This window comes from Microcebus murinus, chromosome 3 (assembly GCF_040939455.1).
Source record: "Microcebus murinus isolate Inina chromosome 3, M.murinus_Inina_mat1.0, whole genome shotgun sequence".
Lineage (NCBI taxonomy): Eukaryota > Metazoa > Chordata > Mammalia > Primates > Cheirogaleidae > Microcebus > Microcebus murinus.
The window spans coordinates 79,946,512-79,967,795 of NC_134106.1; the positions used below are offsets into that span (position 1 = coordinate 79,946,512).

At 45.4% G+C, this 21,284-nt stretch overlaps 1 protein-coding gene across 2 annotated transcripts in view; it reads right to left on the reverse strand.

Annotated features, from left to right (window-relative positions):
• TBC1D8 (TBC1 domain family member 8) overlaps nt 1-16,606 on the reverse strand; it is a 107,655-nt gene extending 91,049 nt beyond the window's left edge. For both annotated transcript variants that reach the window (XM_012740467.3, XM_012740466.3), the window contains exon 1: nt 16,311-16,606. In XM_012740467.3, coding sequence (XP_012595921.1) covers nt 16,311-16,437 — 127 coding nt within the window. In that variant the 5' untranslated portion in view covers nt 16,438-16,606. The remainder of the gene's footprint in view (nt 1-16,310) is intronic.
• Nucleotides 16,607-21,284: the final 4,678 nt, after the last annotated feature.

A 21,284-nucleotide genomic window follows, 5' to 3' on the forward strand; every position in this document is an offset into this window, starting at 1 on the left:
TTTTCCAAGATCTGCGTTCTCTTAACATCCAACTGTTTACTGACCACAGTCAAGGCCTAACCTAACACTGTGATAATGCATGCACATACATTAGAAAGTCCTGTGTACTACTCAGAACTTTGGGAGGAGAGAAAAGATACCTATATACACAAGAAATAATACACCACCTGTCCTGCTGGGTGTGGCACCCAGACCCCGGGAAACTTCAACTCTTGGAAAACCAGGTTACAAAAATAGTTGTTCAATGAGAAAAGCAGGGGGTAATTATTTTCAGACTCACAGTAATTTTTCCTGCAGAAATTTCCAAAATAAAAGGATTTTTTAAAATAAGTATATTTTGTCATTACAGAATTAAAATACCTCAAAGTGGACGAGTACTTCTGGGTTCACACCTAAGCTGGGTTCACATGTTCATTTCACTTCTTATTTGGAAATAAATTCAAACATAAAGAAAAGCTACAAAAACTAAAACACAGCAAAGAACACTCGTGCACTCTTTGCCGAGATTCAGATTCATCTACTATTAACAGCTTACCTCATTTGCTATATCATTTGCTTTCTCTATTCCTCTCAATATAATATGTGATATAATTATATACACACGATTTTTTTCCTAAATCATTTGAGAGGCAGTCTATTCCTATGAATAGGGATATTTTCTACAGCAGCAGCAGCAGTTATCAACTTCACATTGATAATTTTACAATGAAGTCGATAATTTTACACGTGCTATGTAACTTTCATCTACCATTCATATTCCAATTTTATCGGCTGACCCAATGACATCCTTTCGAGTACTTTCTCCCTGCAGTACAGTATCCATTCCAGGGTTGGGTATTACACTATTATGTCTCTTTAATCTCCTTTAATAGAGAACTTTTCCACACACAGCCTCTTGTCTTTTACAAAGTTGACATGTTTAAAGACAAACGTCTCCATCCTCTCCCTTTTTAGTTTTTGACAGTTTTGATCAACCAAGTTATTATTTTTAATTTGTAATAAAAAATTTTCTTATATCTAAAATACTATTATCTTATCCAAATTCATAGATTTTTCTATAAATTTTTAGTAGTTTACTCTGTCCTAAAATGTACCTCTCTCTAAAGATGTAAGTAATGAGAAAACTGTCTAACACAATTCTCACAACAAGCTCTCTGGTGATTCTTCCTCTTTTATGAGGGCATTAGCTTTATAAGGGTCCTATCCTTATGGCTTCATTTAACCTTAATTATCTCCTTGCAGGCACCATCCTCAAATATAGTCACATTGAGGGTCAGGGCTTCAACATATGAATTTAGAAGAACACAAATATTCAATCCACAATATAACTTAGTTTTGGGTATTAATAGAGAAGGCTCAAATCTGGCTTTCCAGTTCATATAGGAAGCTAAAATCAAACCAAAGAAAGCGAGTTTCACAGTGAGCTACATATCCTATCAAAGAGAACCTTCCATTTCTACAAGAGGCTCTCCAACCCCTTTTCTCCTCAAATCTAAATGTTTTATTTGGCTAAATGAAGACAAGCAAAAGGCTGAAAGACAAAACATCTGCTTAGTACAAACCTCTTTTTGTTACAAGCCATCTGAAGAACAGAAATCAGAAAGTTCAACTAGCAAAAATGCCACCACCAACCTCACCTATCAGCAGTTCCCCCAAGTAATACACAAAGTGTACGCGTGACCACCATGGGCCTCACCTGGCTGGGAGCTGCCTCAGGTACTTTACTTCGAGGAGCAGTTGGTGGTATAAGGGGTGCAATCTCATGTTAACTTATCAAATTCAACGACATGCACTGGTCAAAACACAGGGGAAACAGCAAAGTCACAGGGCAATGTTCAGGGAACACAGGCCCTAATGAGGGTTCACGGAGGGGCAGGATTTCCCAGCTCTATAAAGGCTGTCACTTCCCAGAAACTCCATATAACTTGGGCAGATTACAAAAGGTGACCTGCTGGCTCCTAGAGCTGTTTCCAACTCAAGTAATGTTTGTCTTCATGTTGACTTTGGAACCTGAGTTTGGATGTTTGGCCCCTCCAAATCTCATGTTGAAATCTGATCCCCGATGTTGGAGGTGGGGCCTGGTGGGAGGTGTGTTTGGGTCTTGGGGGTGGATCCCTCATGAACAGCCTGGTACCGTCCCCCTGATGAAGAGTGAGTTTTTGCACTGTTAGTTCCTGTAAAAACTGGTTGTTCAAAAGGGCCTGGCACCTTCTCCCCCCTCTCAACATGTGCTCTGTGCATACCCTGGCCCCCTTCACCTTCCACCGGCATGAGTGGAAGCTTCCTAAGGCCCTTCCCAGATGCAGGTGCCGGCACCATCCTTCTTCTACAGCCTACAGAACTGTGAACCAAATAAACCTCTTTATATATTCCCCGCCTCAGGTACTCCTTTATAGCAACACAAATGGACTAAGACAGAAACTAATCCCCACATTAACAGGCAGCTCTATTACCTTGGGATTAAACAGTGTCCACTTTGAAAACTGAATGAATGCCCAAACTCTCCTGTACCTAAAGAACCTAAGGAAAGCTACAGGTTAAAACCAATACAGGCAAGTGCACACACACACAGAGTTTTGGGATACTGGATTTTTACTACGATCTAGAAAATCCAGTGACCCTTTTCTCCAGCCACAGCCTTGCTGTGACTGAATCCTTGATAGATGGATGATGACGAGCTAGATATTCTGAAAGCAATCTTAATGCCTTGCTCATGTTTCCCATTTATTTTCTATTGCAACAGCAAAACAGCAACATAACAGAAACCTCAGAACCCACATTAGCTCTCAATGCTCCCTGGGTAGGTGAAATTCCTGAATCTCTAACTGATGTTGTGCTATGCTGTTTATGCCTTTTATTTGTTTGTTTGTTTTAGACAGGGACTCACTCTGTGGCCCAGGCTATAATGCAGGGACACAATCATAGCTCCCTGCAACTTCAAATTCCTAAATTTGCTAAAGCAATCCTCCTGCCTCAGCCTCTTGAGTAACTGGGGCTAACTACAGGCATACCACTATGCCCAGCTAATTTTTTAATTTTTTTGTAGAGATGAGGTCTTGCTATGTTGCCCAGGCTAGTCTCAATCTCCTGGGCTCAAGCAATCCCCCTGCCTCAGCCTCCCAAAGTGTTGGGACTACAGGCGTGAGTCCCCACACCCAGACTATTTATACCTTTTTAAAGTGTTTCTGTCATGCACAGACTGCTTCTCAAGTGAGAAAGCCCAGAAGCTCCTTCCAAACCATCCGTCACTAGGCAAATACCATTTTCAGAACACCACGACATTTCTTTATTAAAACTTCCCTACATCCCAATCAACAGGCCACATATTTATCTAAAATCCTGTTAGATGGAATCAATAATTTAAAATAGCCAAACTTCCTGGTCAGACTATGCAATTCACTGAAATGACATTAAATCTATATTTTACTTCTGGGAATAAATGTTGAATCCTGTTAATATTACTTATAAGAGACTATGTACATCTAAAAAACTGAGAAATGAAGTCTGAACAAAACACTGAATGAAGCCAGATCAGATTCCTACAAGCATCTAGCCCAGACAAGACTGTTAAAGGCTGTCCCACACGCAGGCACCATAAGACACCAAATATAAAGCAAATTAACATTACCCAATTTTTAAGTTGCCATGGTCGTCTCAAAGAACTCCCTTTGCTAGGTGAAACAATCACTATCTAGTAATGAGCCAATCCTTCAATTCCATCTAAATTAGTTAATTCTTTTGGTGGTATAAGAAAAAACTTATCTTTTACTCTACTACACACAACACTTCTAACACCAAATGTGTGGGGGTTTTTCCCACACCAACCAATTCCCCAACTCTCCAGACAGACAGCAATGGGGAGTCCTACAATTCAATCAGGATACTACCTGGAATTCGTGTGGACCGCACAGGTGAAGGGCTCGGTCCCACAAGACTGCCCTGACTTCAGCTGTCAATCACAAGTCCCAGGTTGTCAACCTGCACTTCTGACCAAGTGGCTATGAGTCAGGGGATCCCAAGAACCCTTCCTCATGTTTCATGCTGCTATAGGGCTCAATAGAACTCAGAGAAATGGGTTTTTTTTTTTACTGGTTTCTTGTAAAGGATATGATAAGGGCAGAGATGAATAGTCAAATGAAAAGGTACACAGGGGGTGGTCCCAACCCCAGGAGCTTCTGTTCTCCCTGGAGTTGGGGTACATGGATGTCCTCACTAACCTGGAAGCTCTCTGACCCCAAAGCCTGGGATTTTTATGGAGGCTTCATCATGTAGGTATGACTGACTATAAACTCAATCTCCAACCCTGCTCTCCTTCCCGGAAGATGTGGGGTGGAGCTGAAAGCTCCTAGCTTCTAACCATGGCTTGCTCTTTCTGGTCACCAGGCCCCCATCCAGGAGCCCACCAAGAGTCACCTCATTAGAACAAAAGATGCTCCCATTGCCCGAGAAATTCCAAGGCATTCAGGAGCTCAGCGCCAGGGACAGAGACCAAATAACGATTACATCTCTTGTGTCACAGGTAGTCAGAGACAGATTTTTGAGGCATATTTTGTCCCAGTATTGAGTACTTAACAACCTCATTTCTAAAACAAAAGTCCTTGGGAAATGGCTCCCACAGACCCCCTCACTGGAGGCCTCATCTACTCTTCCCTGGACCTGCTTAGCTCTGCCCCAAGTCCACAACGCCTGCACATCCAGCATTCAGCAGAGACTCTACTGGTAGACAAATAATAAATTTGTAACCAAAAAACAGCCACATCCCACCTGGATGGCCTTCACACGCCATCCCTGCTTCCCCACCACCTGTCCAATCTCTGGTCCACACCTGCACCACATCTCCCTGCACCCAAACCACTCTCCCTGGTTTGGGCGAGTGTGTCTCACTGGCCTTTTCCACGATACTCCCCCCTCCTTGCACACGCTTCCTCTTGGCTTCAGGGAAAATACACTCCGCTGACATCCACCTGCCCCTGGCTCTCTCTTCTACAGGCCTTACTAGACAACTCCCAGGCACCTCAAACTTAACTTGTCCAACAGGCTCTCAGATGTCTCAGGACCTTTGCACAGCTCTTTCCCCAACTATTCCCCAGCAAACACCATCCTACATAATACCCCGCCCCCGCAGGTCTCAGCTAAAATCACAAGTCCTCAGAGACAGCATCCCTGACATGCCAACCTAAACTAGGTTCCCTGTTATTCTCTCTCGCATCCGACCGCACTCACCACCATTTCTGATTCAGTATTTCGTGACACAGTAGCACCCCACCACTGCCACCACCACCTCCGCCTCTCCAGACTGCTAGCTCCACCACAGCTTGGGCCTGGCACTGATGAACGAACTGCTCTTTGGGGTCTTTTGTTCTTCTTTAATTACAAGTAATTAAATTGATTTAGCCAATGTATCTGGAAAACAGTAACAGTTTGAAGCATAAAATCTTCTGCAATGCAGAAACTGTTATGGCTATTTTTATAGCAACTGCTATTATTTTGCAAGTTAAGAAATGGAACCCCCCAGAAGGAGTGGGTTATGGTCATAGAACCACATCTCTGAGGCTGGGAAAGATACAGAGATCATAGACTTACAACTCTAAACTGATTTCCTTTATAGAGAGGAAAAAAAAAAATTCCAGAATAGATAACCTTTTAATTTCAAATAAAAGTACCTGCCTAAATTAGACGCACTTCTGAAAATAGTTCTAAGCCTCTGTGAAACGACACACCCCACACATTCTAGACATTTTAAAGGCTAAATATAGCACCCTGAGAGGACAGGGAGCTGACACACAGGCGTTCAGAGGAAATCATGGTCCACGGGCAGTGAGGGGACACAGTGCCAATGCCTTCCTGAGCTCCATTCCCCACAGGAGCTGCTAGCCAGACACATGCCAAGCTCCACGCAGGCTCAGATCCCGTCTGTTCTGTATCAAAGTCCCAGGGGCATGCAAAGAAGTATGTAACACTGCAAGGCTCACGAGAAACACAACAGTCCCCTCACGCCTTGCTGCTCCTACTTCCCAGCTTCCCCAGGGCAACCTCTTCCAATTCTTAGAGGGCTCTTCTTGTATTCACCTCCACATCCCCAAATAGCACAGTCACATGACTATTCCTTGAACTTTTAAGTGCAGGCATCAGCTGTCAACTTGCAGAAGTGCAGGACCTGGCTCCCTTTCATGACCACCGCCACCCACCACTCATGCCCCCTTTACGCTGTCATTTTGGTTAGATCACAAGTCAATATTTACATTATTATAACTACATAAACATTAAGGAGAGCTGAGCTTTTCAGAAAAACTCTGAAACCTTTTTTTATCTAATATAACTTTTTATTTTCCCTGCACAGTTAACAGTTATCCCAGAATTTCTGGCTCATTTCGCTTTCTATGTATCAATAATCTATCGATAAATTCTCCCCAGATGTGCAGATCTTCATTCAATATGTGCAAACACACTGTGTGGTCTATCACGTTCTCTTCTCCTAGAAGTTGTCCTGCAGCCTCTTGTCCTGCTCCAATCTGGACTGGGGTCGGGAAGGTTCTCACTAGTATCTCAGGACCTCGCTTCACCACCATCTCGGAGATCTCCTTCTAAGGATCTCTTCTGACACAAGCAACTAAAAGCACAAACTCCGAAGGAAAAGGATACGTCTGACTACATGAAAATTAAGAATACTGGTTATTCAAAAGACCTATAATGAAAATAAAAAGCTAAAAAGCATGGCTTTTAAAATATGTATATAATTGAAAAACACAGGACACATATATACACACAGGCATATATACACACACAGCTCCTTAAAAAAATATTAGAGACAGATAACCAGTACAAAAATGGGCAAAACACACAAACATTTCTCAGAAGGAAAAACAAGTACTTACCAAACACATGAAAAGACTCTCATCCCTATTAGTAATAAAGAGAAATTAGTATCTCAGTAATTCCGAGATTCTATTTTAATACCTACCAGATCAGCACAAAGTAACGTTTCTGACAGCATCAGCAAGGATGTACCACTGTGAGAATTGTTTTAAAAAAAATTTTTTTAGAGATGAGGTCTATGTTGTCCAGTCTGGAATCAAACAATCCTCCCACCTCAACCTCCTGAGTAGCTGGAACCACAGGCATGCACCACCATGCCCGGCTTGGGAATTTTTATGCACTGCTGCCAGAAATACAAATGTGCGCAATCACTCTGGAAAACAATTTGGAATTATCTAGAAAAGTTGAAAATGCACATCCCTATGACCCAGGATTGGAGCTGTTCACAAATGCTCCAGTTCTCCTCCCCTTTCAGGCACACAGTAGGATGGCATGTCCACGAGTCTCCATGGCTACACACACCCATGTGACTGGCTGTAACAGAAGCAGAAGGGATGTGTGTCACCCCCAGGGGGAAGCTCTAAGAGCCAGCATGAGATGCACTAATCTGCTAGCCCCACCACAGTGATCTCAGAAGCCCCCATCAGCCTCTTTGAGTGCCTGTGCTGAGAAGAGACCCCTGCTGGCCCACCCTCCATATACAGCCTGAGGGAGAAATAAATGCACATGTTGGGTGTTTGTTACTGCAGCAAAACCTAGCCCAGCCTGAGGGCTACACCCAAAGTCACTCATAGATATATTCTCTACAGTGGGGTGCCCAACCCCCAGGCCGAGGAACAGTTCCTTTGTTGGCCTGTTAGGAACTGGGCTGCACAGCAGGGGGTGAGTGGCAGGCAACCAACTGAAGCTTCATCTGTATTTACAGCCACTCCCCAGGGCTCACATCACCACCTGGGCTCCGCCTCCTGTCAGATAGGCAGCACCATTGGATTCTGCATCATGGTAAGTTGTATAACTATTTCATTACGTAATACAACGTAATAATACTAAAGTGCACAATAAATGTAATGCACTTGAATCATCCAGAAACCATCCCCTCCCACTCCCAGTCTGTGGAAAAATCCTCTTCCGTGAAACTGGTCCCTGGTGCCAAAAAGGTTGGGGACCACTACTCTAGAGAAACATTTACATGTGTGAACAACCACTGCTCTAGAGAAACATTTACATGTGTGAACAGTACAGAAGAATGTTCACAGCAGCATTATTTGTAATAGAAAAAACAACAACTAGGCCAGGCGCGGTGGCTCACGCCTGTAATCCTAGCACTCTGGGAAGCCGAAGCGGGCAGATTGCTCAAGGTCAAGAGTTCGAAACCAGCTCTGAGCAAGAGCGAGACCCCCCTCTCTACTATAAGTAGAAAGAAATTAATTGGCCAACTAATATATAGAGAAAAAATTAGCCGGGCATGGTGGCACATGCCTGTAGTCCCAGCTACTCGGGAGGCTGAGGCAGAGGATTGCTTGAGCCCAGGATTTTGAGGTTGCTGTGAGCTAGGCCAATGCCACGGCACTCACTTTAGCCTGGGCAACAAAGTGAGACTCTGTCTCAAAAAGAAAAAAAAAAGAGAAAAAACAACAACTAGAACCCAAATATCCACCGACAGGAGAATGAGTAAATAAATAACAATATATTCATTCAATGGATTATTACACATCAATGAAAATGAGTGAACTATGGCTACACGTATCACCATGGTTCAGTGTTAGAGAAACACAACACAGAGGGTAGGGGTGATCAATCTACAGAAAAATACATAAAGTATTATTCCCCTTGCATAAAGTAATAAAAACATACAAAAGTAAACACTGTATCAATTAAGCATACAAATAAACTGGAAATATTCCATGTTTTTAGTACAAGGAGGTAGGTAGGTAGTATTTGTTCTATTACTGACGCTTTATGTTATATACTCTTACGCACATGAAAGAGTCCATATTAAAAACCAACCACACAATGCAGTACTTTTTCATAAGGAGATCTTATTAAGGGACTATTTATTTTGTTGATTTTTTTCTTTCCTTTTTTTAAAGTAAAAAGCAGGAAGCCAAAATATAATGGTAAAATCTGGTGGAACGAAAGCCCTACCAAATGTTTGTGAATGACTCCAAGTCGTACAGCTGTGCTAGCTGGCTGGTGATGTACTGGGCAAATTAGTCTGGTTCTATATGGAATCATTCACACAAAGGCTACCAATGGGCAGTTCTAACAGCTGGGCTGTTGTAGCCGACAAACTATGGCTAGTCCTTAACGTACACAGTACTGGTATGAGAAAGAGTTAAGAACAACACTTTATTATTTATTCCTGTGTCCTACACAAGTTCCATTTCTATGATGATGCAAAAGTTTTCTACATAGGCTCTCACCTATTAATTCTACTTGATACGTACAACTTGATATCTACTACCTGATACCTACACATCAAGTTTGTACTTGATCTTCATCAAGATTGCACTATTTGATATCTACATCCGTGTATTCAACAAATATTTATCAAGAGTGCTCTGGTGACAAGCAGCATTCTACCACTAAAGGCACAACAGAGAGGGACACAGACCTGGGACTGTCCTCCTGGAGCTCATTCATGGTCTGGTTTGCTGTAAACTGATAAAGCCACAAAGAGCCGCATCATGACCACAGTGCTGGGTGCTATAAAGGAAAAGTGGAGAGTGGTACAGGAGGATCAGGTGGCCTGACTTCAGAGCAGGGGAAGAGCCAGGTACAACATCTGCAGGAAGCAGGGCTCAGGCTGAGACCCAAAGACTAACAAGAATTAGCCATGTAGTAGGGGAGCGAGGGTGCCCAGGCAGAGGGGACACCGAGTGAAGGTCCTGGGAGAGGACAGTGCCAACACACTGGAGGGTCTGTGCTTAAGAGCAGAAAGTGAAGGCGAGCCAGCCTGAGAGGTGGTATAGGGGTTGCTCATCTAAACCCAAACAGCAACTAAAATATTCTCACGACTGCTTTTTAATGCAATTCATGGGAGTTAAAAAAAAAAAAAATAGGGAAAAACTCCATGCTGGAAATATTATCAGATTTACTACTTTCATTTTAAGTAAATTCCTCCTTTATCCAATGCCTCCAGAATGTGGAGTTGAGATTATAAAATCCTTACCCCTTCACTACCACCAAATGAATTCTTTGAAAGCTACCAGACTCTCATTCATTTTCAGTTCTTCCTAAGGAGTCCCGCCTAGGCTAAAATGGCTAGCCTCCTCTACCCCACCACCCACACAGTCTGTACCTCATGTTACTTCCTGGAGTAACACAGTCACTGCCTTGTGTGATTATCTAATTACAAATACATTGCCCTTATTATGCTTTCATTAAATGCAACTCTTGGAAACCTCCAAGCCTTTTATCAATGGCTTATCGGGGCTTAAAGATGTATCAGTTATCTGAGCCAACATGTAGAATGTCTATACAATGTAACAGGCTGCCCTATTGAGTCAAAGATTTTCACTATTGGAGGAGACTAAATCCACCAGCAAATTCAGCTACTTGAGCAGGAATTCCAGGCAAAGTCAGATGGACTGGCCAAGAAATGAAACACTCATGCTAGGCTTCACTAGCTTCCAACTTTGTGGCAGTCATTCTGGGCAAGCCTTGTGACCCCACACCTGAATCTCCACACTGTCAGTTTCACCCCCAGCCGCCAGCCTGTGGGACACTGTGCCAAAGGCAGTAAACCCTTCACTCCAGGCACAGCATGAACCACTATACATGAACACCCAAGTAAAGCTCCCTTTATTTACTAGGATTTAATGTGGTCAAAGAAGCCCTGTCACCAGATCCTACAAAAATGCGTTTCCACTGGGCAATACTTAGCCCAAGCTACTATTTAAATATTTAATCTTTCAATTATACTTATTAAAAATACTGTACTTTCTAACAGATACATTAAAGTTTCGTAGAGCCTTTACTACCATGCAAACTTCTTCACACCTTTATGCTCAGAAGCCCCCTTGTTATTCCATTTTTAAAATGTCACTTTGCTTTTTTCGAACCTACTAACTAGGTGCCAAGCACAATTAAGCCCTTGATATATACTGTCTATTTTAATTCTAACCTTTATTTTAACCAGAACCCTTGTGCATTGCTGGTGGGAATGAAAAATAGTACCACAACTGTGAGAAACAGTTTCTAACCCTCCAAAGTGGGCTTCACTATTGCCCCTGTCTTAAGGCTCAGTTATAACAAGGCTCAAAGAAACTGGATAAACCAGCCCAAGGCCTCTCAGCCCAGATTCCTAACCAACAAACTTATCTTGACTCCAAAGCCTATTTACACTATCTCCCACTATACTATACTTTTCCCCTTGCCCCTATTTAGGGAATTGGCCCATGACTACTATAAATGCAATGATGGGAACAGGGACTTACGCATTCTGCAAAGTAGAAAACATCAATAGTTTATTCTAATTACTAGTTTTTAACTGTCAGCCTCTTTGGGAAAAGAATTATAAGATTATCCAAGAATGCATATAAATAAAACACAGAAGAATAAAATCCTTCAGAGGGTACATCTGGGTGGTGATATTTAGTCTTTTGAGTTACATTTATTTCACTAGCTTTTTTTAAATTGACACATGTATTTATACATATTATCAGCCCTTAAAGATTTAATTAACAAATATGTAATTATACATATTTATGGGGTACCATTTGATGTTTTGATACATATATGCTGAATAATGATCCGATCAGGATCATTAGCATATACCTCACCTCATGCCTTTATCATTCCTTTGCTGTGAGAACATTCAAAAGCCTCCCTTCTAGGTATTTTGTAATATACAATACCTTCCTGCTAACCATAGTCACCCTATTGTGCAATAAAACACCAGAAATTATTCCTCCTAATTGTAACTTTGTACCCATTGACCAATCTCTCCCCATCCTCCCCTCTCCTTTTCCCTCCCCAGTCTCTCCTAACCACTGTTCTACTCCCTGCTTCTATGATAGCACCTTTTTTTCCCTTTAGATTCCACATAGGAGTGAGATCAGGTGGTATTTGTCTTTCTGTGTCCGGCTTCTTCCACTTAACACAATGTCTCTAGATTCATCCATGTTGTTGCAAATGACAGGATTTCATTCTTTTTACCGCTTAATAGTATTCCATTGTGTATATATACATTTCTTTACCCATTTTTCTGTTGTGGGACACTTTTATATGTGATTCTGCATCTTGGCTATTATAAATAATGTTACAATAAACATGAGAGTGCAGACATCTCTTCAACATACTGATTTCATTCCGTTCATACACAATAGAAGGACTGCTGGATCATATGATAGTTTATGTTAATAAGTTTTTGAGGAAGCTCCACACTGTTTTCTATAATAGCTGTTCGAATTTACAATCCCACCAACAGTGTGTAAGTCTTCCCTTTTCGCCCACATCCTCACCAACACTTGTCTTCTTTTGTCTTTTTGGCAATAACCATTCTCACTGGAGTGAGGTGGCATCTCATAGTTTTCATTTGCATTTCCCTGATAATTAGTGATGTTGAGCATTTTCCATATACCTGTTGGTCATTTGTATGTCTTCTTTTGAGAAATATCTATTAAAGCCTACTTTTCAATCAGGTTATTACTTTTTCTGCTGCTAAGTTCCTTATTAACCCACTCAACTTTGAGTGCTTCAGAGAACTGCGTTCTATGCACTGCCTCCCACATGCTAACTTCTCCACTCTTTGTTCTCCCAGAGCAGCCTGAACTTTTATAAGAAATATTCCCATGGGCTGGAGACTGTAACAAAGTGAACACTGTATAAGTTTACTTCCCTTCCAGCTCAGCAAAATCACTTCTGTCAGCAGAGCTTTGGAAACACCTCGCAACACTGAATTCTGCTACACCATGTTCTACCCTGAGGAAAAGGTGGCCATGTCCCAGTACTACCCAGAGCCCAGGAGGTGGTAACAGTTGGTCACATCTGTGCCTGCCCTTTCTGGCCAACTGCAAAGTCAGTGCCATAATCCTCTCTCTCAAAAGACGGAGCTACAAAAAAGGACCAGAGGAAGAGGACTGTGTTTCCCACTCACCCCCCCACTCCAACTTTCCACTGGGGTGAGGACTGCCAGGTAAACAGGAAGCCGAGAGACACAGGGATGCTTCTGTTCCAGGCAATCAGCTCAGCCTCAGTCTGAAAAGTTGGGCCTCTTTCCCCACCCACCTTTTAAGAAAAAAGTGGGATCCATCATTCATGCATGTAAGTCATCCATCTATTCATCCTAGAAATGTTTCCTGGGCATATATTATGTGCAAGGCACCCTCATAGAACACTGCAATTTAGTAGGGGGAAACAATGAAGAAAACATACTAGGACATTGTATATTAGAAAGAAAGAATTATGAAGGAAAATAAAACTGGAGATGGGCATGAGGCAGAGAGAGTGTGTGTGTGTAAGTAGCAGAGCAAATTATAATCCTCAATGAAACAAAAGCTCGTATTTCTGAGGTTGGGCAGTTCAGACTACTTTAACCACCAGAACTCCTATGTTTAAACTCCTATCTAATAGCAAATTCAGCATCACATTAAAAGAAAAGAGACATATTTTAATTTCTGCTCTCTTACATTTTATTTCCAATCCCTCTTAGGCCACCTCTGCTTGCCTCCTTCCGAACAAAAGTTTAGAACTAGCCAGAACATCTATCCATTTACCCCCCATTATTTTCATAAATAAACTCAATCTAAGTTTTAAATTCTTAAATTGCTAAAAAAAATCTCCCAAATTAGAATTCTACATTTTTTTAGAAAACTGACACCACCATGGAACTGCCGTCTGTGCCCCATGGGTCTGGACTTTACAGCATTCCTAAGTGGCCCCGTGAAGACCAGCCCGACTGGGGATGTGTTAAGTCATAGCTGCTCAATCGGCACAGCCAGGCCACCTGCTTCCCAGCCAAATGCCTGAAGGTGAAGCATAAAGCTGCAGAAGAGATGTTATCCTTTCACAGTCAACACGGTGTCCTCTGTCTTTCTGTGGGCTTTCTCCCCCTTTTTTTTGGTTGATCTTGGTACCTTTAAGAAGAAAATTCTGCACATTCACAGTAAGCCCAAATCAAAGTATTCTGAATACCAAGGCACACCAAAGCCACTGGTGCAACGACAACATGAGACCTGCTTGTTTTTGGACTGCAATAGAGAGGGGACCACATCTTGTTGAGCTCATTGCAGACAGACTCTGGACAAAAGAGTCAGAAATTCTCCTGAAGGAACATGGGCCTGAAGCTCGACCAGGAATCATACGGGCAGCTTCGTCCTTAGAGTCACGCACACACACGCTACACTCATCATCAGTTTTATTTTTCTTCATAATTCTTTCTTACTTTCCAATATACTATATACTTGTTTATTTTCTTGTTTCCCCCTACTAAATTGTGTGTTATATGAGGGTGCCTAGCACATCGTATACGCCCATGTCCCCCGCTAGATGGTGAACACCCTGAAGGTAGCAGGCCTCACCTCTGCTCTCAAGAGTCTTTCCCACAGCAGCTGCAGGGAACCTCCCACACAGTGTGCACGGAATTTAGTGAATGAACAAAAACATTTGCCAGAAACTGTCCTCGTGGTTCGTTCTTCACAAATCTTCACGTCCTGTCCTCACTCCCTACTACAGACCATTATAGATGAGGAACTCTGCTTCACACATCATAACTTAAAATACACCACCCTCAAAGAATGCAGGGACAGGCCAGGCGTGGTGGCTCACGCCTGTAATCCTAGCACTTCCGGAGGCCAAGGCAGGTGGATCGTTTGAACTCAGGAGTTCGAGACCAGCCTGAGCAAGAGTGAGACCCTGTCTACTAAAAATAAAAAGAAAGTAGCTGGAACTAAAAATATATACAGAAAAAATTAGCTGGGCATGGTGGCGCATGCCTGTAGTCCCAGGCACTCAGGAGGCTGAGGCAGAAGGATTGCTTGAGCCCTTGAGTTGCTGTGAGCTAGGCTGACGCCACAGCACTCTAGCCCGGACAACAGAGCAAGACTGTCTCCAAAAAAAAAAAAAAAAAAAAAAAAAGAACAGGGGGACAAAACACAAAACCCTCTCCAACCCCTTTGCCTTGGATGTCCCTCACAGGGTAACACCAACCTCCATTCCCCAGAGCCCAGGTCACCACTGAGCCCAAGGACCCTACAGCCCCCTGGTCCTACACTAATTCCCTCCCTCCAAGCTCAAGACAACTCCTATAGCAGGTGCACAAGCTGCCCAAGCTGTCCCCGCCACTAGGACAACTGGTCACCCAGTTACCCTACCTGTGCCCTCCACCCAGAACCTCCACTCCCTGGGTCTCAGTGAAGTCCTCTCTCCTCTAACAAACCCAACAGCCAGTTTTCTCAGAGGCTAAAGTCCAGCAAAGGCAATTCCCTTTGCACTTGGTTCTGTAGTTTCGGGGCACATTGATAGGGTTCCCGCCAGACTCCGCCTTAGGAAGGGCCTTCCCCACACTGGCCAGAGAGCAGAAAAAGTCGCCAACAATTAATATGGGGATCTTCGTCCTTTGACCTTAGCTGGCCTCTGTCTTCTCAGTAGAACAAGGGACGACACAGGAAGATGTAAGGTCCCTTTAATCCAGATTCTAAAATTGGGAAATTTGATATAGGCCCCGTAGATACAGGTGAAAATGGTTAATTGTCCCTTCCCCGACCTGTTTAAACAGGTGTCTTAAACAGGTGTTTCAGATAACGCAAGCTGGCCTCGATTTCAAAGAGCTTTCAATCATAACTTTTAGAGAAAAAAAATGCTTTCTTCTTCATCAACTTCACAAGCTTGAGTTGTTTTCCTAACATTCCTTGGAAGACACTGGAAGCAGAGGTAAAAACTGACTTGCTCGATTTTGCTACTAACATCAGGAGCTTGGGATTCGCACTGCCTCGGTTTCCCTTAGGGCGCGGAGACAGTCCCAGGCCCACACGCCAGACCGTCGCTGATCCCCGGGACCTCCCGAGCTGTGCCCGGCCGTGGACTGGCCGCGTGTCCCCAGCCGCTACACCACCTGGAGCCTCAGGCGCATCCAGATGGCCTGGGGCCAGCCCAGCCCAGCCCGGGCGCACCCCGCTGTCACCTGGCCCCACTTAGCAGCCCGCGCTCCTCGCTCCTCTCGGAGCGGCCCGGCTCGCTCCAATGACTCGTCAGCCGGTGTTTCTCCTTCGATTCCCGAGCCAAATCTGGCCTCCAGGTGCTCGCCCGGCCAGGTGGCGAAGGCACCTGCCTCGCCAGGGAAAATACACCAGCCCGCGAGTCCCTCCGCTACAACCTCGACGGGAACTCGCAAGAGAATTGCAGGAGAAAGGAAAACAAGCCCTAGACAGGGCCGTCCTGGCCCCCCAAGAAATCGCCACCTGCGACGCAGCCCCGGGCTGGGGGCCGCGGGCCCGGCGGGGAGAGAGGCCCGGCCCGGCCGCTGCGCCCGCCCGCCCCGGCGCGCCCCTTACCGGTGAGGCGGCCGCCCCCCTCGCCGTGCCCGCGGCGCCGCTGCAGGATGAAGTAGCAGCTGCTCTTCTGGGTCACCCAGAGCTTCAGGGCGTTCTTCAGCAGCACCTCCTCGGGCTTGAGCCACATCGCGGCGGTCCGGCCGCGCCCGCGGGCCCCGGCTCACATCGCCCCGGCCGCCAGCCGCGCCGGGCCGAGCCCGCTCGAGAAGAGGCGGCGACGGCTGCTGCGCGCGCGGGGACCGCAGCCCGGCCCGTGCCCAGCGCTCGGAGAGCCGGGGGAGCGCAGCGGGCGCAGCTCGCCCCGCGCACCCAGCGCAGCCCGCGCGGCCCCGCCCCCGGCCGCCCGGGCCCCGCCCCCGCCGCCTCGCCACGCCCCCCGCCGCCTCGCCACGCCCCCCGCCGCCTCGCCACGCCCCCCGCCGCCTCGCCACGCCCCGCCCCCGCCGGCTCCCGCGGCGCCTCCCGGGTTTCCGCGTCCAGGCAGCTCCGCGCACAGTTCCGGAGCGGAGGGAGGAAGTCCAGTCCTGCTGCCAGGTCCCCTCCCTCCTCCCCGCCGCGCTCCCGGGCGCGCCTCCGCGAGCGACCCCGGGGGAGCACTTGTGCCCCGCACCTCGCTCGTCCCGAGAGGCGGGGGAAGGACCAGGGAAAAGGACCCCTTGTCCTCGCAGCCGCAGGTAGCCCCACCGGGGATATTCGTCTTACGGGGAACACAATGCCGGAAAACCCAAGTGAGTTTGGGTTTAAAATAACAAAATTTTTTTGCAAATAACCAAAAAATGGCATAAAAATTAAAAACAATTGTGTTAGGGTCCTTTAGTGCTCAGCGCACGCCTTTGAAGCTCTCACAAAAGGGATCCAGCTGAGCTGCTGAAGAGGCAGGTCCCAGACCAAACTCAACACTCAGGACTCCCTCAGAGGAGCAGAGAAGGTACCGATGTTAGGGCCACCCCTGTGGGTTCCCTACCCAGAAACCAGTCACGTCTGTCCTGAGAAAAATTGGAAAATGCGGAGTAGGTGATAAAGAAGAAAAGCCACCCAGAGAATGTGGCGGTGATGAGCTGGCCTTGAACAGGCTCAGGGCCTCCAAGCGGTCTCCACAGGGAGGCTGAAGTTAAATCCAACATTGGAGGAAAAGAAAAACTCCACCAAAACATTCCTCAGGGGTTGACAAAGGGATTCCTGATACAATGTGACTGTTAACTAGGACAGAACTGAAGAGTAAAGTAAATCCTCCACACACCCTGGGGACGCCTAGGAACTGAGTGAAGCTCCTTCAGGAAAGCCAAGCTACCTTTTTGCAGAGGATCTGAAGGGATCAGCTCAAAAATCCTCACCAGACCTGGCAGACAAGAACCCTGTGGGACGGGGTTCTTGGATAGGAACACCCACCCTCGGGCAGGGGCGGTGGTCTAGGACTGGCAGCGCACTGACAGATGACCTCTGCATAAAACTGAGGAAGGAAGTCAACCACTGGGGCGGGGAGTGTTGGGGTGCACCAGAGCATGCAGCGTGGTCAGGGCTGGTAAGAACAGGACATATATTCTTTCCAGAAACATTCACTGGCACCTCCTGCTCTCAGACAGACTGCCACAGGCCCTGGAATGTCAGAGAAGGGTGGGAGATGGGCCTGCCCTAAAGAACTCACAGGTAGACACAGAAAAGCGTAGTGGGCATCATAATGGGAGTGTACACAGGGGGCAGTGAGGATGCACCGACTGCATGGTCAATTCTTGGGGGAGCGGACTGAGAAAGCCCCACAGAACAGCTGTTGCTCAACCAGAATTTGAAAGTGAATATGGCTTTAACACAGGTCAAGTGGGGGAGGGCATGTCTGGTAAATGGGTCAGTACGTATGACATTGTGGTTTAGGGCATCCTCTGGAGGCTGACAGCCCTGGATCAAATCCCACTGCTGCCGCCAGTTAGCTATGCAACCTTGACCTTGGGCAAGATAGACTCTCAGCCTCAGTTAACTATAAAATTGAGATAATCATAGTACCTCCCTTACAGGAACTGTCCAGGGTACACTATATTTAAGCACGTAGGACATCAGCTATTATTACTAAATGTACAAAAACTCCCAAAACAATCCACATACACACCCATATTTTAAACATTGTTAAGCTCTTATCTGCCAAATATTAAATAGGACAGAATGATGGAAATGGGTATGAAAGTGGTTGGGAAGGGTACTTTGTGCCACTGTGGCCTGACCTCTCTCCCTTCCTAGACCAATGCCCGTGCCTCTTATTAGCCAAGTCAAGTAAAAGCCAACAGAAGGTCAGGGGGCTCTGGGTGCAGTCTGCTGAGGTCAGTCTCCCAGGCTCGGAGCAAGGTGCAGAGTTAGGGTGTCTGGAGGGGACTGTTTAGCACAGGTGCTGTCACTCTGCTCTGAGTGCTCATCACCTGGATTGAAATCACCGTGGGTTGAATTGTGTGCCCCAAAATTCCTATGTTGAAGTCCTCTAACCCCCAGTCCCTCAGAATGCGACCTTATTTGGAAATAGGATGATTGCAGATGTAATTAGTTAAGATGAGGCTATTAGGGTGGATCCTAATCCAATATGACTGGTATCCTTTTAAAAAGAGGAAACTTGGGCAGACACTCACAGAGAACACCATGTGAAGATCGGAGTTATGCAGCTACAAGCCAAGGAACTGCCAGAAACTAGGAGGGAAGCCTGGAACAGATCCTTCCCAACCAACACCTTGATCTCACGCTTCCAGCCTCCAGAACTGAGGTAATAAATTTCTGTTGTTTAAGACACTACTTTGTTATGGCTGCCCTAGCAAACTAACACAGTTGCTTCCCTAATCCTGCCCACAGCTGTTCAGCAGCAAGGGTCTTCAGCCATTCTGAGATAGATTCTGTGTCCTGCCAGGACCTTGACCTCTCTCTCTTCCTTCCAAGAGCGGCCCCAGGAAACACAGTCTTCAAGATGGAACTCTGGCTGGGTTACTCACATGTTTGTGCACACGTCGGGAACAAAGGGGATGCTGCTAACCCATGGCATGCAGCGGCAGCAGGGTTACTCCAATTAGCACTGGTAGTAGGGTGAGGGGCAGATGCAGGCCAAGGCTTTGGGGGCTCTTGCTGCTGTTGCACTTGATTGCTATGGCAACAGGGATAATTGTAAAGATCCTAGAGTGAGACGGTTGTTTCTGACTGCCCTGAAGAGTTTACCAAAAGGAAAAAAAAAAAGATAAGCAGCACAAGGTACAAATATGCTGAAATTCAATTCAAAGAACCTTTTACCTGGGATAGCCATGGGACAGACAAGGCTCCTAAATGTATTTAATAATTGTGCAGCTTATAGAATTGTTGCAAAGCTCAACCTCAGCAAGTTCTCTTGCTGAGATCAGGACAGTGATTGGGTAGGAGCAGGACCATAGGCTTGTGATGGGAGCATCTGGACAGGCACAGACAAAGCCGAACTCCCAAACCCCGAGCCTCCTGTGCCTGCAGAAGCAGCCCTCCTCCCTGTATGAGGAAATTAGCCTTCGCTTACACAATGTCCTTTCAAGACTTCATTGGGCCTTTGCCTCCCACGTGGAATCCTTTCCTCCTTAAAACCTATTGCCATTGTACCTCTCGACTCCAGGACCATAACAAGAATAAACTCCCAGCAAAGCTCTGAAGAATTGCAAGATCAGCAGGGAAGAGAGGATAGAATAGGTTATATAGCACAGGACGTGGGAAATCTTGCCTATGTATGTTGGGAAGAAGCTGAGGATCATCATGTATGGGAATTAATTCTAGGGTATTAGACCAAGGAGGATGAAATATAAGGTTTGATTCATAAAAATTTATGAATATGCATATACTTCCCTGGGATTCATGATTTAATGTGTTATGTATTGAGGTGATGAAAATATTTTGGAAAACGTGGTGATGCTTATAAATATACTATGAATCTATAGAAAACCACCACTTTAAAAGGTAACTTGTAACTTTCTTTCTCTCCCTTCCAGAGAGGGGGTCTCACCTAGTGCCATCCCTGAGTGAAAGCAATAGTTCCCTGGACAGACATGTATGTGCAGTTTCCCTGCTCTCCTTCAGGAGAGACTTTTGATGTTTCTCACCAAACCCATGGCCAGTTCAGCCAGTCACCTGCCAGCTCAGTTCACATAAACACGAGCAAGGGGCGGAAGTGAAGTTTTGAGTGATGTTTGTTGTCCTACAGCAGGGCAAGGGAAGGGAAAGAAAACAGATAGTAATGCAGATGACTGTTGTCCAAATCAATGCGAATAAACTTTGGTCCACAGAGATACTCCCTATAGACTATTAATCAGTTTTGTATCTATTAACAAATTGACTCCAGCATTCCTAATATTCATATCTATACCTATGTATCTATTCTTCAAATTCTGCTTCGAACTAGTCTTAACATCTTACTGGTTCCCTCATTAATGAAGGAGTTGAATAAAATCTTTGATCCATGTACATTTTCTATTTACAATGAGAGTCACACTTTTAACTTTTTGAAAATTATGCTTTACCAGTAAGAAAAAAGGGAGCATGATTGGCAGGATGCCGAAAGTGTTTTGTCGTAGTTGAAAGATAGAAAAAGGAGAGATAAAAGGACCTCTAAGGATACTTTTGCTCCCTTACCTAGGATACAAATACCCCATCAAACAGTCCCTTAGCCTGAGGCCCTTGGCAAAGCACATCTGGAAAAGCAGGCCTGGACTCTAGGATATGTCTTGCCCCTGAGAGCATCCAAACCCCGGTGACATCTCACTGCTGTGGCCATCCCCTCAGAGCTCTGCTCAGCAGCCTGAGAAAGGTCGAGAACACAAGTACATGGCATGCCCTGCTGTAGGACAACAAACATCACTCAAAACTTCACTTCCGCCACTTGCTCGTGTTTATGTGAACTGAGCTGGCAGGTGACTGGCTGAACTGGCCATGGGTTTGGTGAGAAACATCAAAAGTCTCTCCTGAAGGAGAGCAGGGAAACTGCACATACATGTC